Below are 18,605 nucleotides of genomic sequence, written 5' to 3'. Positions count from 1 at the left end.
AATCATCCGACCTCTTGGAAACTAGAAGATTCCAGAATAGTAATGAAATTAGAGTAATAGCTAAGATATCCCTAATGAGAATTTGCCAAAATAAAAAAAATTAAATAAACTGAATTTTGGATCGGTGACTTCTATTGCCAAATTTCACCGATGGCTACCCAGCGCAGACATGCCACCGTCTGGGATGTCGTTAATTTCCCTCGTCTAATTAAACTAAGAAAAGAAATGAAAATACTTAAGGGGACTAGGGGTCGACATCCGGGTACGCTATAACATAAATATTAATTTAGTAGCAGTTAATTTAATCGGATAGTCCGAACTGAGTTATATGAACACTGCACAATAAATAAATAAGGTAAGCAACAAAAAAAAAAAATCTCGGAGAGGCTATGAATGTTAAAGGTACAACTGACCGAAACCTGTACTTTTCGATGATCACAGGAAATAGCAGTTGGTTTTCTTAATTATCATTTCTGTCAACCTTTAGAAGTAATTCCCATATATACTACTCTATCTATTGAAAGGCTTAAGATCTGGGGCTGTTATTATGAGGTACATAAATGCAAAGTAACACACAATTCCCAACTATAATTTACTATCCAAGTAGCAAACTCGGTTGGATGAATGCACCGGTGTAGAAGTCTAAACGCGAGAGATATTTTCTTTTCTTCGTAAACATATTCCTATTTTCACTATATAAAATTTACTAGGCCTATCCATTTAACTATAGGGGTCATCATCTTATTCATATTATATATCATATTATTAACATTTCATTACATTCATTCATTATCTACTAATTTCCGCACGAAATAATATTTTATAAACACCCTATTTCGTACATTTTCACGCAGGCCATACACATATTTACATTACGCAGTAATAAATATATATATATATAACTATCACAATCTATCACGCTCAAACCACCACACGATCACATTCATCGAACCACGTACTCTTTATTTCGAAGCACCCAAATTGTATTTACTTTGCAGGTTTAAAAAAAAATCATACATGGATTTACGGAAAGTTAAATTGTCAACGATTAATCTATTTCTGATTTGTTGATAAAACTGAAGCAACAATGGAATTTTCTACAGCCACGGGAAAAGAGAATTTAATCCTACATTTTTAAACGAACAGTAACAGCATATGGACTTTACTTCTATTAAGAAAATAGGTGTTCTTTATTTCAGCGGATTATTCATTAACTACTGGACCTAGCAAGCTAAAATTTTCAGTACAGTAAGATCTCATGCTATTTTATACGAAGGTATACTCATCCGAACCGAAAACCATGTCCACGGGAAGTAATTTGAGAATAACTGTCCAAAATCAAACAATCTAAATCACTAAGTCATGCGATGTCGTACTGTCAACAAACTATTGAGTACCGAAACCGGACGCTGTGGCGCTGTAGTGGAGGCATAATTTACCGTGTACTGAAATCTATACTTGTACTTATTAATCAGAAATTTAATATTTACTCTGGTTTATTTATGTTAGCAAAATGGTACTAAATTAAAGCATATTTATACACTGTCCAAATCGAAAATTCACACACTCACACAAAACTACTAACTACATACACCACTGTTAGTACTATACATAAAGACAACTAACTAAACTAAACATGCACCATTTAGTTACATGCATGTTGACGAAAATAACCTAACACATTAGATTTAAAATACATTACTCCCTCGTCGATATATACAGTCGGCTCTATTTAATTTAAAGGGGGTCAAAAATGAGAAAGGTAACACTAGGTCTAATTGACCTGACCAATTGTTTACATAATGATTGCCAAAAATTGATGCCCTGGGGGCACCTTAACGAGGTTTGTGGAGGGACCCTTCCCCTGAAAGGGGAAAAGGCCCTAAAACGAACAATAACTAACCCATTCCCCCGCTAGAACTGGTTCAATTTGGAAAAGGGGATAGGAGCCCTTTTAAGCTAACTTAAGCTGCCATTATTATTATTCACTTTACAACCATCAAACCTACGTACATGCGATTACTGAATAAATAATAGAAAGTCACATTTACTTAATACACGAACAACATGCACCAAACAGGTCGTAATTTCCCTAATCCCTACTTGAGTTTGAAAAGATAAAAAAAAAAAAATCACTTTCCTATACTGTCTATCCTATCTGGGCAGCAAACATGGCTTCCTGCAAACCGAAATCCTGAATCAGATATTTTCCCCTGATTTTACAGTTCTTTCAACAAAAATATGGATTTCCTGGCTTCTGATTGATCACACGACGTTTATCTATGCAAATAAGTTAATGTTACCTGGATTTTCCTTAACATGTCAGCTTCTTCCCATCAAAATGTGTCAATCAACGTCACAAGCTACGCCTCTCATAGCGTCTTCGATTATTCTGATAACATTGCGCCGAAAAAGCCAGAGGTAAGAGAATTCCTCCAATCAGAAAGAAAACTTTAGCCGCGGAAATTACAAAGCGAATGGAAATTTGGCAAATCCAGATATAACCGGATCTGAAAGTGACTATGGACTAGTGAGAGGGGGTGAGGGAAAGATTAGGTACCTGGCCAAAATCTACATTGGTCTGAAATTAAGGAGATTTATATCCAATAACGGAACTATGTTTTGGTATGACGTCAGAATGGTAAACCTTGTAACTATTCAAGTTATATATCCGTAAATGGGATTTACACTCAATCAAAATATAAATAAATATATTATACAGTGGGAATATGGTTACTAACAAAACCTTTGGGTTTATTATATTTAATTCGAAGTAAAGAGAGTAAGTAAATTGTGTAACTAAACCGAAATTGAATTAAAAAAAAAATTGCTAGGTACAGGGTGCGTAAAAAAAAATTGCCATTACTTTCAACTGTAATGGTATATTACAAGCATCCCATGAACCGGTTCCGAAACAGCCGAAACCAGCACTGCACCACACGAAGGTCCTCCTGTGTGTTTGGTGGACTGCCTGCGGAATTGTGCATCGGGAACCGCTACCAGTTCGTCAGAGCATCAATGCAACTGTGTATTGTCAGCAGATTAGCCGTGTTCAAGAAAACCTCAAAAATCTGGAAGCATCACTTCTGAATTGCAAAGGGGTTCTGCTGTTACAGGACAACGCTAAGCCCCATGTGGTTAGGATGACCGGGACACCATTCTACGCCTTGGATGGGAAACAGTATTTTACCCGCTATACTCCCCGGACATTGCGGCATCCAATTATCACCTGTTGCATTCCTTTTACAATCACCTTAGAGGACGCCAGTTCAAATCCCTAGTAGATGTGCAAAATGCACTTGATACCTTCTTTGCTTCACGGCCCACCAATTTCTACCGCGATAAAATCCATGGCCTTCCAAAACGATTCAATAATGATGGGGACTATTTTTGATCTTCCAGGTACGTTTTAGGTGACATATCGATGTTCGGAGGTAGTGAGTGAAAAAGTGACAGAACTTTCTTGGTTACCGTTATAGTATCATAGGAACATAGTGGACAACATAAAATATTGCAATTTAAGTATTATATTCTTCCTTTTACATGGGGAAAACATTTATTGAAGAATAATCACTAGTAAACATAATAAGATATACTAGAAACAATTAATTTGTTTTAGACGGAAGCAATAGATTTATCGTCTGCTTACAGTTTTAACTGTTTTCCAGGCAATCACCAAAATTGCTTCTCTCTCTGCAGATAAGGTAGCTTCCCTCTTTGTCCGACTGAGCAGAAAACTTGGAGGTTCTCCAACCAAGACCAGGGAACTTGTCTCTTATTTGGGACGTGTTGCTTTGCAACTCTTTCACGACTCTCGTAGCATTTAGTATAGGGGAGTTGCACGTATTGCTGTTGCGATGTACTTAAAAGAATTTTTTATCCGCTAGAAGTAGTAGTGGACTGAAGCACAAGCGATATCATGAAAGTAAGGCTGTTATTTTTAAGTTGTACTTTGAGCAAGTTTCTATAGTTAATTATGTTTTATTATTTGTTTATAAACACGTTAACACGTTTAACATAGAGAAATCGTCACTATGATATTTCTCTCAAGAAGAATCAAATGTTTCGATATTTAGTGCTCAAATGAATTGATAATCATGGTGTTTACTCCTGATAATTGAATTTAAAAGAACGAGAAATTTATGAGAAAGAGAAAACCATCAATACTATCCTATATGGTCCTAAAGTTTAAAAACAAATATATGAACTAAGGAACACTAACCTTCCAGTCGTTATAAAAGTCTATTCTCTGATTGTTCTTGATCCTCTGTACTATAAGTTTGGCTTGAAGCAATGCGTCCCCACTAAGGTAAGCAGACTTAGCTAAATTCAAAGCTTCTGCAGTTTGAAGTAACCACTCATTGTGCTTTGAATATCCTACTAACTGAGGGTTAAATACCTTTAATATATTAGGAAGCGTTAGGTATTCTCGCCATGTTTTTGCTCCACCTAAAAGTTATAAATTTATAATTTACAATGACATTCAACCAATATTGAAAATAACTAAACATATTGTTACTAGTATTCTATAGCTATGTAAAGAAATTTCTTTCAACTACACCACTTTGAGTTTTAATGGTACGTTGCAAATGAACTATGCCTCAGACTTCCAAAATTGCTGAGAAATCCAGTTTTAAAGCCACTGTATTATTTATCAATTTTGCTGACTGTTGAAAATTTGGACTCGCTTGTTTGGAGAAAATTTTCTTAGTTTTAGAACATCATCATCATAGGTTTTCTGCCCTCACTGGCAGGTCACTTGGAGCAGCTGAGAAGCTTCCATGCTCCACGGTCCTCCGCTAACCTCTTCCTCTTGACGTATGATATTTCTGTTTTTATATCATCCATTAACTGTAGTCTCCTTCGCCCTCTCCCTCTCTTTTCCGCCACCATACCCTCTAGGACGTCTCTCATGATACAATTTCTTCTTAGATAATGTCCCAACCAATTTCTCTTCCTCTTCTTAAGAATATCGTGTTCCTTTCTCCCCCAACATTTCTAACACCCTCTCATTCGTTTTCCACTCGACCTAACTAATTCTTTCCATTCTTCTCCACATCTACATTTCGAAGGCTTACTGTATTTTTTTCGTCACTTTTACATAATGCCCACGTTTCCGCGCAATACAGTACAATACTCCATACAAAGCATTTTATAATTCTTTTTCTCAACTCTTTATTCAAGGTCCCACAAGACAGACTTTTCTTCCTTCTAGAAGTTTCTTTGCCATTCCTATCCTTGCTTTTATTTCGCACTTCATGCCATTACTAAGAATACTACCCAGATATCTAAAACTATTCACTTGTTCTATTTTCTCCCCTCCCACTTTTATATTTGACATAGACCTCTTCGTTCCAATCACCATGGTTTTTGTCTTTCTAACATTTATTTTCATCCCATATTCTTCAAAGCCCATCCTCAGGTTTTCTAACATTTTATTGATTTCCTTTTCAGATTCTGCAACAAGCGCCATATCGTCTGCAAATCTTATGCATTTAATCATTCTACCTCCTACCTAAATGCCGTCATCATCATGTAAACTCTTTTTCACTATCTCTTCTAGATAGACATTAAATAGTGTCTGCGAGAGGCAGCATCCTTGTCGAACTCCCCTTCCAATTGCACTCTCTTCCGTTAGTTCTACCCCTATCCTAACACTTACTTGTTGGTTCATGTATAAGTTTCTTATGAGTCTTCTATCTTTCCATTCCAACCCTATTTTCTTTAGAACATAGTTTTATTCAAATATAAATTTATAATAATAAAATGAAGCATCCAAAGATATGGACCCATTTTTCGATTGAAAGTTTTGCTCATATTTCCTAAAACTCAGTTGAGGTTTGCTATTCGAGTAAAAACTTGCAAGTATTGCAATATTTTTTTAAAATAAAATCTGGAGCAGCACTATTGAAATTTATCGAGATGTCTATTCACGTTCTCAGGAGTTCACACTGTTCTTGGAGCTCTATGTTTCACATCCAACACACTACTAGTCTCTTCAATCTTCTTCACCCGAGCCAACATGGTACGAGACGAAGCTTTACTATGTTGACCAAAACATTGCATTTCTGACACAGATTTAGTTTCGTAATAACTACAAACTGAGGTAACACGATATTTTGCACTCCAATGTTCCATTGCGACTAACCATATATCGTGGTGTTCTTTCCTCTTTTGGTTCCTATCCCGCCAACCAGTATAAGTTATTACATCTGCGCAATAATCAAGTGTGAATTGTGTCAGTCGGCTCGGCGCCACCCTATAGTAGTGCAAAAGAGATCACGGAGAAGAACGTTTGTAAACGGTGCCAAAAACTTGGGTGAGTTTGCGGTCATTTTCATATTTCTCTCATATTTGTACGTGTAATATTTTTTTTTTAAATATAACCATTTGAAAAGAGCGAATCATTTACAGTAGCCCTATATTTTCTGCAGCTTTACTATATGCCGCAATGTTTCACATCTACACAATTTTACAAACAAATTTGCATGGTCAAATGTATTAGTAACGAAACACAAAAAAAGGTAAATCACAAACTACGTACATTACAGAAGTATAATTTTAGCACTTGAAAAAAGGGTTATCATAAAGAATGTAATTTACCTGCAGCAAATGAAACACCCGTATATTCAACTAAATTAGAAAAGGGAAATATAGCTCCGAATGCACTATTTCCAGCTATCATACTATCGCCGATTGCTCCTATAACTTTAATGTCACTGGGACGAAGGCGATGAACGCTTGTTGGAGTTTCATTGGATTTTACAATTTTACATGGAAATGGATAGGATGCAGGAATACGCTGTTGAAATCTTCTATTTCTGCCATTTACCTAAACAAAATTGTCAAATAATGGAAAATGTATTATTAAAGTTATAATTACCGATTTCAAACAAAACATTATGCAGGGTGTTTCAAAACAACATTGACGTTTGGGAGTGATTCTTGACACCAAATAAGACAAAAAGTATAGACTAACCTGGGTCCAGAAATACGTCATTTCGGAGTTATCGACTGCCGAAAACACGATAAAAATAGCTTTAAAAGTCCATAGCTCCAATACTATGGGACTTACCTACTGTAGACGGATCAAGACTTCACTTAGGAACTAATATGTGTCGTATCCATGTTTCAGAATTATGAAGTACTTCCGCAACAAGTTTTATAGAGGTAGTTGGTGAGTACTTCAAGTTGTATTTATTGTATACTCCTTCTATAAAAAATGTTGCGTGAGTACCTTAGGATTCTGAAACATGGATATTTGGATACGTTACATATTAGTTTCCAAGTGAAGTCTTGACCCGACTACGGTAGGTCCCATAGTATTGGAGCTATGGACCTTTAAAGTTCATTTTCCTTATGTTTTCGGTAGCCTGTAACTCCGAAATGACGTATTTCTGCACCCAGGTTGGTTTATACTTTTTGTCTTATCTTGACGTCAGAAATCACATTCCAAACGTCAGGAATCACTTTTGAAACATTGAAGAGTATAGCTGTAAAACATAGTTCATGAATTGTACGTGATCGTTTAAACTCATCCGATATTAATCAGATTTGTCATTGTACCTTGACGAGCTTAGTAGATATGCGTTTGCTTTCAGAGTTACTGAAAATCAAAATTGAAATTTGAATCAAAGTAAACCCAAGCCCCATTTTATAATCAATAACTCGGGAAATAAAGGCCTGCACTTGACAAAATTTCGCATGGTGGTACAGCTTCATAAGCCTAATGAGAATTTAACATAATTATTGTAGTTCGATAACTTTTGGTCCTCGAGTTATTAACCCTCGAAACTGGTGATTTGGACTTACTCAAATAACTCCAAACTCTAACCAATGGCCAATTCGCGTTAATATTTCATATTCTTACTACGCTCATCAAGCTCTACTGTTGCGTCAAATTTAGTGAAGTTCGGATGAGTTCCATTGATGTAAATAGAGCGGTCAGGTCCCCTAGAATACTTACGGTACCTCGTAGAATACTGTTTGAAGGTTATGTCAATTCTCAAAAGCATGAGTCTATGGTCCCTTCCAGCAAAAGGAGGTGGGCTGATAAGGGCCATTTTTCGCCCATCAGGCCCGAGATGTGAAATGCATGGTTTTCAATAGTATACCTCATAAAAATAAGAAAACAAATATATTTTAACGGAAAGCGCTATAAGTGAGAGGTAAAAAAAATAAACAAAGAGGTAAGTCGTGTGTTAATGATGGAACGTAAACACTAATGTCATGAGTTGTAATCCGAGAAAGCAATAGTAAATATAACACTAACGGCAAGAATAAGAAGAATGAAGTCTACTACGACTATGAGATCAATATATTACATCGGAAATAATCAAGCATAGATAATAATCAGACAGCTGAAGACACTTGTAGCTAGTTTGCAGATTAGGCATCGTGCTTGCTGTCGTCATCCGAATCGCCACTGGACCATCTTGCAGGCGCCATCTTGTAGTGTGTGAGTATATTCTAGACTTGGTTTCTTAACTGCGGTGGAATTGTGGCGCCAGTAAGCCAGAAACCATAGTACGGAAGCAACATGCGCACAACATCTAACGACCCGAGGCCTACTTTACATTGACAGTACCATTGTATGTGTGCGATGTTGCTTTGCTCTGTTTTGATCCAAATATTATAGGTTTTAAATTTTATGTGTCGTGATCGTAACTGAACTCGGAGAACAGAAGCATCGTCATGATGTATGTACAGAGAGTACATACCTTCGTCACTTAAGTGCTCGTGAGTGTAAGATTGGCTATATATATATATATATATATATATATATATGGGGGTGGGGGTGTTTGTGGGTATGGGTATGTATTAACTTGGATCGGATACATCAGGTAGTTATTGTTGGTCGTTGTTTTTCATCTTTCCCTTAGTATTGCAATATAGCGTATCAATGAATTCCCATAGGTACTTCATTGACGTGTGGTATGTATGATTCTTCGATATATATATATATATATATATATATATATATATATATATGAGAAATTCATGCCATTCTGCGACTGGTTTTCCTGCTCGCACCTTTACTCATACCACTTTCAGAAATGACACGCTTTCTCAATACTCCATAACGTGCTGTCTCTATTTTTGCTGCCCTACACACACATCCGCGCAAACAATACATTTTCTTTATATATTTTATTGACATGGTGAGCATGTATTTTCAGTCACAATCGGTAAATAACATCAGAGCTGGAGTCTCCAGTTGAACTCGTACATTACAGCGTATGAACGGTAGTCATCGCTATATACTCTCACGCAATACATTTTGTTCTCTAATAGGTAGAAGGACACACTGAACCAAAATCAATTAGTACTCATATCAAAGGTTACACAGCGTTATATTATGACGAGTCAGATTTATTTTGGTTCATCGACCCCTTCTTCCTAAAAGCCTCCATCAAAGACAGCAAACATTACCAAAATGTCGCAAAACGCTGAAACGAACTCTTTTTGGGCACTCATTTCTATGACTTACTATTTTCTTTATCGCGTATCTATTTTCTTTACATATGCAACATATCTTCTAGTATACAAATACATTGCAAACTTGTCAGAATCGGACACTTCATTTGTCAGTTGTCTGATGGGCGAAAAATGGCCCTTATCCGCCCACCTCCTTTCCTCGTTACGCCAATGCGTGTACAACACATAGTGTTCTTATATTATTTCTTTCTTTTCGTCTTTCTTAGAAGAATGAAATATGAAGGACGAAAAATATAATTAACTAACAAATAATGATAATAATAATGTGACATTTCTTGAAAGTATCTCTATATATAAATATTGAAATAGAATAGTTCTAAACTTAAATTAAACACAAAAATTAAATTAAAGCATTATATTTTTCAAAGAAAAATAATATTCTCCTTCTTTTCATTTGCTCGTGTTTAAGTTTCCTTGGTTATTATGTCGTCAATTACTAACTAGAGTTTCTAATCTTAACATGTTAGACTCTTCAACACCTATGCAGTTTGCTTCATAAAATGATACTGCTAAGTACCTGTGCCATACTTGTTCTTCAGTTCATTGGTTTCTGAGGGAAATTATTCTACTATTTTTGTTGAAAGAAGGTGATTTTTTATTATTTGATTTTATTTACTGCTTCTTCAAGTTTTAATAAATGTCCTATCTTTCTTTCTCAAAATGAATTTGTATTACGTATTGATAAATATGTAGTTAAGTATCCATATGAAGTGATCCAATGAGGGTTACTTGACCATTTTCTAATTCATTTTATTTTTATATACTATTCATGTAAAAAGTTTAACCGCAACTCGTGTATAAACAGCGGCCATTTTTGTTGAGCATCGGCTGCTACTTACTAGTTAGTGACTTTGTAGACGTCAGCTTATATCTTAGGACTGAACTATACAAAAGTATTGGCAACGAGCACCGTTTTCTTCAGTATGACTGTTCTTTAATTTTATCCCTTAGCATGAAAAGCCTTAAATTAAACCGTAATAGGTGAAAATTATTCCCTAAGTTTACTATCGAAATTTAACAAATTCCACTTTTTCGAACTGCAGTTTGTAATGAAGGAGTGAAATATCAAAGTTCATTTTTTATTGTAATTATATGTGGCATTATACTTACTGTAATTAAAGTAAGAAGGTTAATGCGTGCTGTTTACAATTTTTATTACTTTTTTTAAAATATTTGAAATGTTGTACTTTTCTTTTGCGAAGTTTGAAGTATGATATCTCTAGTGACATGGAATGAAAATATTTTTTTGTAACAAAACATAATAATTTCAAATTTGATAATATGATTATGAACTTAGCAACGAAGTTTCAAAATTGCACGGAAATCGCGTTTTTACGCCACTCTCAATCATTTGAGTCCGGACTCAACTCTTTATCAAACTGAATCGTACAACACATTTTTTACTCGTAAATTGTAATTTCTACTTTAATTTTGATTGACTTACACCTTAGAATAAACTTACAATATTCAAATAAAAGAAATTGATTTTGAAAATTAAAGAAAATTGATAACCAATTTGATAAGAAAATTGATAATAAAAATAAGATCAATTATTGAAAGTAGCATGAAATCAAAAAAGAGCATTGGAAAAAGTAAAAATTATTATTATCATTGAATTTAGAGTACAGCAGTCTAAAGTCTTATCTCATTTCTTTAGGTGTTTATAAATCGTGAGCAAACGAAACTTTTATGTGAACAATCTTGTATAAACAATCTGCAAGGTTTATTTTTGCTTTCAGAAAATGGATTCTGCTACGTGAAATTGGCACCGCCTACTTTGTTATTTGTATAAACTGTTTACAGATCATGAACAAACGAAAATGTTATGTGAACAGTCGTGAACAAATGATGAGCAAATTATCAATATGTGTTATTTTCGATTTCCGACAATAGGTTCTACTACATGAAGTTGGCACCGTGTGTGGTATAAATGGTTTACAATCGAGAACAAACGAAATTTATGTGAACAATGATGAACAAATGATCTGTGATGGTTTATTTTCGATTTCTGGAAATGGTTTTAGTCAGGTTCACGCACATTTTTACTAGTTCTATCTTTGTCTATTTATAGTTTAAAATAGGAGAGGATTATAACATCTTCTTTCTTTTCTTTCTTTCTTTTTCTTTCTTTTCTTTCTTTTTACTTTGGTTGTGTTACATTTTTCTGCAACGCCATACTTTTGGGACGTTTGCATAATGTGAGTATAAAAACCAGAATATGCATAAAATGGCATAGCTAACGAGATGTGCCAATGTCCCAAAAATCGTACGACCTATTGTAAAAACCTAAGCCCTGCAAAATATTTAAAATTCTTGTTTCAACGTAATATCACCACATAATTAACCAAAAATCTATTGTGAATAATATTGGCTGGTATTGTCTTAGGCTTATTCTTAAAATTTATTTCTTTCGTAATAGAATTTATATCTTATCTTTTTAGTAGTGATATTCTATAGACGTTTCTTTTGAAAAAGGGTGTTTTCCCCTTAATTTCTTGAAACTTAAAATCATTAATACATATGAACACTTTCCCAGTGCCTTTTTCGATGGAAACAGGTCATGGACTTCATGATCCATGACATTGAACATCCTGAAACAGTAGGCTTGTGACCCAACTGACCCTTGGCCCCAAGAGCACGAAAGGTTGTCATACACTTGGAAAACCATCTTCTAACCAACATGATTTTCCTCCCACTCCTTCTCACAAAGTTTATTGTTTTCTTTCTTGTTGCGTGTGTCCGTCAACGCATTACGTGAATGTGAAATGACAAGCTACATATTTTTCATATGAGATACTAGCTGAAATGTTCGTTCTTCGCATGGGGAAAACATGTTTTGTGAAAATCTTTTGAACCGCCTCCCCCTCTTCAATACGCATTCCAATGAGTGTAATGATAAAAATCTGTAAAGTTACCTCTTCCTACTCTCCCCCTTCCCTCACCATTTCCGATTATTTGCACATGCTGCCCACTTCCCACCCCCTATACTGATGGGGGATGAACTTGGACTTTAACAGTATCACGAATGAGGCTATTAATCTCAATGATCCCGAAGACTATGGATTAGGCACTAACATCGAATATATATATATATATATATATATATATATATATATATATATATATATATACAAATAATAATAATAATAATAATAATAATAATAATAATAATAATAATAATAATAATAATAATAATAATAATAATAATAATAATAATAATGCTCCGCTCATGCAAAGTGAACTTTCTGGTGGACAAATATCGTGTGCGTGGGTTTTCAAGGGGTTCTCCCGTTTTCTCTCACTTTCTTCATTCCACCATTTCATTCATTTTCATCGTCAGTGTCTTCTTTAGCCTAGCCGGCATATACGTGGAACCTAAAACTCAAATATTTCATTTCATTTTTGCATTTAGACAGAACTGTGGCTCAATATATATCAATTCACTTCAAGCTACTAAATGGATTTGTCATTCAAAACCTTGTGTTCGTGCCTTTGTTCTATTTCTTTTTATTCCACTAATTTTTTCATAAACATTGTGTCCATTGGTCAAGATTGATTCAAGGTAGATGCGTAGGAATTTGAATTTAAAAAGAGTTAAGTAATGATGTATGCAGTAGATTTAACCGTGTATGTCTTTAGTGCTGACAATGCAAATGCTAAATTTTTAACTTTCCATAATTATTCCTTGCAATTATTACCTGTTTACTTAAAACTACAATGCATAAGCTTGAGATATTAAATTAGTAATCTCATTTCGTTATGTTCAGCTCTTTGTATAGATCTAAGCAAGAGTCAAGTTCTTTGTTCTACAGTAACCGACGTTTAAAATGTTTTGTTCTCAATCTCAACGGATGGTTTGCAAAATTTTGTTAGAAAGTGAAAAGAAAACTCCAAATTAGTCAAAATCTAAACAAAGAAATCACATTTATTCCAGGTGTTTAGTTGATTGGAATTAAATACAAATACTAATCTTGCATTCTAGTTGTATAGTTTTAAGCGTTTTATAATTATGTGTGTAGTCATAACTCTTTATGACAGACAGATTGAAGGAGAGATCTTGAAAAACGCTGTGTATACAAAAACTTACCCTATTTCTTTGATTATCAGCGGACAATTGCATTAAATCCACTACTATTACAAGTAGCATTAAAGTGTACTTCGTTGCTTCCAGTGCTGCAATTAAATATAAGAAAATGTATAAGAGATATAAATACGTATATTTTTAAGTTGATTGATAGCCACTGATTCTACAATATTTACGTAAGGATTAGAGTTATCTAAAAGTACCCAATACTTACGCAAAATAATGCCTTCTTCCTCGTTAATAAGAACGCAGAATCTTTGTTTAATATTTTAACAAAAACCAACATTTGGGTACACTTGCGGTTATGAAGGTCACAAATACTTGCAGAGGAGGATCTATCTGGTCCCGGGCTAAAGGACCTAGACCCCCAGTTTTAGAGCATCACAACTCATTTAAGCTATTATTTATATATTTTTTGAAAGTTCATCGTAAACTCACGGTGTACCTATCATAGTCTGGCTTTTGGCTGCCCCCTCTTCAGTTTTTACCTTCTAGATTCCACAAGGAATACTTGCTTGGATTTTTGTTACAAAGGGTAAATAACTCTGTACGATGATGTTTACTACCAAGATTTTTGCTTTCAACTATTTAAAAATAAGCATTAGACAAAATAACAGAATTCGTTAATAGCTTACTAATCTAATCTTAACTATTGAATTTAACGAACTGTGGTGACTGGGGTCATCGTAGACATGAAAGCAGCCAATAGTTTAAGGTTTAGTATGTACGTAATTTCTGTCTGTGTAGCCTGTTGGTGATGAGGAGTGAAGAGGATCATCGACAATAACACACATGGAATTGTTCAATCAATTCTTGAGGTTATCTACACTAAATTTCAGTGTCCAATCACTTGGAATTGTAGGTGCCCTTTGGTGTCTGCCTCGATGAACTTGGTGTGGCGAATATCCCTTTTTCTAAGAGATATTTGACTTGCCACAACTTTCCACAATGGCACTGGAAGGTAGTGTTCTTCAGTTAAGTCCTCTCAGAACATATTCTAATGTATTTTAGGTCCGAGGCCCAGACAGCATTTAGTATTTATTTAACGAATTAACGTGTGTGACAGATATTTGTTGTCTTTGATTTTGAACCACAGTCACTCTCGATGTTCATTCTTACCACATCACTCGTCGTAAAAATCTGAAATTTAATCACAACTTCAACTCCTTGAACTTTGCTGAGGCGAAGTCTACTTAAGGGTTCTTAAGCATGTAAGGTTTGACATTTGAGTTCTCATGGAATCACAACCTAAAAACTCTTCTCTTCTTATGGGATTGCTAAGAGTGACAATGTTTCACACTTCTTACTTCGTAATGTTTGTCAATTCTATCGCTGATATCTATCCCCACTCAGATTGTATTGCAATGACAAATATTGTTCGCCGTTTCAGGAAAACTTTCCTAATCTAGGGATTTTGTAGGTAAATTTAGCAAAAAGGGAAAATGGATTTTTTCGATACAACGTGAAAATTCAGATAAATTCTGGCGCTGCTTAACCAGAATTTAAGATTTTTCTTCGTTCTTCAAAAACAAACCAACACAATAGCAATTGTATATATATAGTCATATATATATATATATATATATATATATATATATATATATATATATATATATAAGACTCTGTCTTCTGAAAGTAGCATAATTTACACCAATTGTTGACTGGGTGTATTTGTGTACTTTTGTAAAAAAAAAAAAAAAAAAAGTAATAATAAGGAAAAAGTAAAACAAAAAGTAAAAATCAAATGTGGTTGACACTTCCTTTCATATATCTAAATTAATCTTATTACATAATTTCTGTCATAGAAATTGGGCACTCAACAAACTACGGAAAATTTGATAGGAAAAGGAAAATTTTGTGTCAGTCGAGGGAAATTTTCTTTAGAAATCCTACGAACACTGATGACAAATGGGAAGAATTTCCAATAGAAAACGAAATATCTTATTCATTTCTTGCTTGAAATGAATCTATTGGAAACCAATGCGATCTTACAGTTCTGTTCACATTAGCCAATTATTGTTCTGATTTCTGTCTCTTTTTATTGAGTTGAGTTGAGTTGAGTTGAGTTTAACGTCCCGTTCAGCAGCGAGGCTATATCAGACGTGGACCTACTGATTAATGTGGAATCCGAACCACATGAGCTCCCGCCGGGAATCGAACCCGGGCCTCCCACGCCAAAGGCGCGTACGCTAACCGCTTAGCCACGGAGGGGCTCTCTCTTTTTATTATTGAAAGATATACAACCACAAAGATTACAACAAAAGATTTATTCTTATGCATTTCCTTGCATTTCCTTCCTGAAATGTCTTATCATCGACTAAGCAAATGATATTTCCTTTAAAGTCTGCTCAACTTCTATGTTTAATGTTTTACTTGGTAATGCTTAACAATAGGCCTATTATTAACATTTAACGGGATCCTCTTTACTGTGCTTAGAAAAGTATATTTAAAGTATAGTGTTTAAAATAGGCAGTTTTGGTTCAGAAACATGCGCCTAGGATACGGAAAAAATTCACTTAATAAAACTTACCTCTCATGTTTGACAGGATACTATAGTAGCTTTGGGCAGATGTTGAATGCTCAGTTTATATATATAATCTTATTTGATCACATAATTTCCGTAATGTAAATTTAAATAGCAACCACTTATAGTGCATTAAAAAGAAAGAAAATGCAATACTCAACTACACCTCATCATAGAACTGGGAGTTTCCTTTAAAGTTAATTATCTACACGTGCACAATTTCTTTGAAAAAGAAAAATGCGTTATATCACTGTAACAAAATATATCTAAATGAATTTTCTGTTTACGTTAATCGTATATGAAACTCTTTTGTGTCTTGAGTTATGTGTACGTAAGAGCTAACTTTAACGTCATTTGTCAAAAGAGAAGATGAAACGAAAACCATATTCTTTATTGTTTTTCCTTTCCTTTCCTTTCCTTTGTTTCAAGTACAAAGCGTGATTCTTACCCTTTAACCTTGTTACCCATTGTTTGAAATTAAAGTTAATAAAGGTAAGAAGCTACAATGTTTTAGCATGGTGTTTAACTACATAAGGAAAAAGTGAAACCTAACAGTACTTTTTCTAGGTTTTCCTTATCCTATCTCTTGCGTATCATGTGAAAAAGAAAAGTAGAAAATTATGACAATATAGAAAAAGTAAATATGGGTTGAATAAAGAATGAGAGAAAAAAGAATCGACGACCTGATTTGCAAAACATCCCCCGTCTTACGCAGAGTCGTTTTGACGTATGATTAGTGTCATACTAAATGCCTGACTACTGCAGGTAACATATGTTAGTCGACCGACCTCTTTAATGTGCACTAATCACGCTACAAAACAACTCTGCATAAGGCCCCCCAGGTCCACTCATTTTCTTCGTATTTTGCATTTTTTGTTTTCTTTTTTTTAGTATCTATGTTTTAAGGGCTATTCACTTACATAATACATAAGTCCAAATCAAAAAATTTTTTTATAACAAAATACAAAATAATTTCAGCTAAACATAATAGCATGCCACGTATAATATTTTTGTCTTTCTTCTGAAAACACAAAAGTACTCCGGTCAACTTGGGATGTTCTGCAATTCAGGTCTTCAATTATTTGTTTCTTTCCTGTCTTTCTTTCTTTCTCCAAACAGCAACTACTTCTACGTGTAATAGGAGAAACTTGGTTAAACCACCACCGGGACAATATACAGGGTGGTCACAAAGAACACTAAAGAACTTTGGGAACGAATACTCATATGAAAACATTAGAAAAATCATAGATCAATAGGTGTAAACATGTGTCACTTCGGTGTTATAGTCCGCCAAAAATTGATTAGAATGGTTATGGAATAGTTAACAGTTAGTGTTATAAAACAACGGATTTTCTTTCTGGTGAATTTTTTTCAATAAAAAATACAGTATTTTGCACTTATTTTTTGGATCCAAATATCCAATATATTTCAATCAAAAATTTTTCTTGTGGGTCTTATATCTGGAGAACTACATATAGTGTTGCCGACCCAAACTATCAGTTAACTCAGTATGGTGTGCTTATTCCTCAGAAAATACGAAAACTTGATTTAGGGACAGTTCAAAACTTTTTTCACCTCTGATGCAAAAACTAATTATTGGCCAAGATCGCAATGTTTTGTTACATTTTTGGTTGTCCTAAAATTCTTCTTTAGCTTTTCTTTTCAGTACAATAATTCCTTTGCTTCTTTTCAAATAACGCTTAACCTGAACACTGTATGAAGGTTGTTGGGACGAGTAGAGAAATTCTACGTACTAAGTATATCATTCATTCAGAGTACAGTAAAACTCAATAAATATATATACCAAAAATTGAGTATCTTATGGGTTTCTAGCGCAACTTATTAGGGATGCGCACGAGTCGAGTCGAGTCGAGATTTAAGCCTGTCTCGACTCGTCTCGAGAAAATGTTGTCTCGACTCGAGTCTCGACTCGAAAATATATTTCTGTCTCGACTCGTGTCTCGACTCGACTCGAATTCGATTCGAGACGTCTCGAAATTCGAGTCGAGACAAAATGTACGAGTTAAAATATACGCACACATCAGCCAGACCATTATGACTACCTACCTAATTATCAGTATGTCGACACACGGGTCACCTAATTCCCGTAAATTCCGGGGAGGGGGTGATGCGCCGTGACGTCACGTTCAATCACATTCCAGATGTGTTCGATTGGGCTCAGATCCGGCGAGTCGAGGGACCAGCACATCACTTGGAACTCGCTCCTGTGTTCCTAGAACCATTCCATTACATTCCTGGCCTTGTGACTTGGTGCATTATCTTGTCGAAAAATACTACTACCGTTGGGAAACATGATCGTCATGAAGGAGTGTCCGTAGTCTGCAAGCAGTGTGCGATACGCCTCGGCCGTCATGGTGCCTTGCTCGAGCTCCACTAGACATATCGATGCTCACGTGAATGTTCCCCAGATAATAATTAAGCCGCAGCCCGCTTGTCTCCGTCTCGCAGTACAAGTGTCAAGGAGCTGTTCCCTTGGAA

At 34.9% G+C, this 18,605-nt stretch overlaps 1 protein-coding gene across 1 annotated transcript; it reads right to left on the bottom strand.

The window, feature by feature from the left end:
• Positions 1 to 4,207: 4,207 nt before the first annotated feature.
• Positions 4,208 to 16,119, bottom strand: LOC145672540 (phospholipase B1, membrane-associated-like). Its single transcript, XM_081741699.1, has 4 exons — positions 16,113 to 16,119; positions 13,586 to 13,671; positions 6,604 to 6,832; positions 4,208 to 4,449 (listed from the first exon to the last, which is right to left on the bottom strand). The coding sequence occupies exons 1-4, from the start codon at positions 16,117 to 16,119 to the stop codon at positions 4,208 to 4,210; spliced, it is 564 nt and encodes a 187-aa protein (XP_081597825.1).
• Between the last annotated feature and the right edge of the window lie 2,486 nt (positions 16,120 to 18,605).

Source organism: Thermobia domestica, chromosome 16 (genome assembly GCF_964235325.1).
Source record: "Thermobia domestica chromosome 16, izTheDome1.hap1.1, whole genome shotgun sequence".
In the NCBI taxonomy this organism is placed as follows: Eukaryota; Metazoa; Arthropoda; class Insecta; order Zygentoma; family Lepismatidae; genus Thermobia; species Thermobia domestica.
Note: the sequence above shows the minus strand (reverse complement) of the source record. Positions and strands in the feature narration are given on the sequence as shown.

Coding starts and splice junctions, on each gene's coding strand:
- LOC145672540 (XM_081741699.1), bottom strand. Junction 6,833..13,585: donor CTGATAATCAAAGAAATAGG/GTAAGTTTTTGT, acceptor AATTTTGTTTAG/GTAAATGGCAGAAATAGAAG. Junction 4,450..6,603: donor GGGTGTTTCATTTGCTGCAG/GTAAATTACATT, acceptor TATAACTTTTAG/GTGGAGCAAAAACATGGCGA.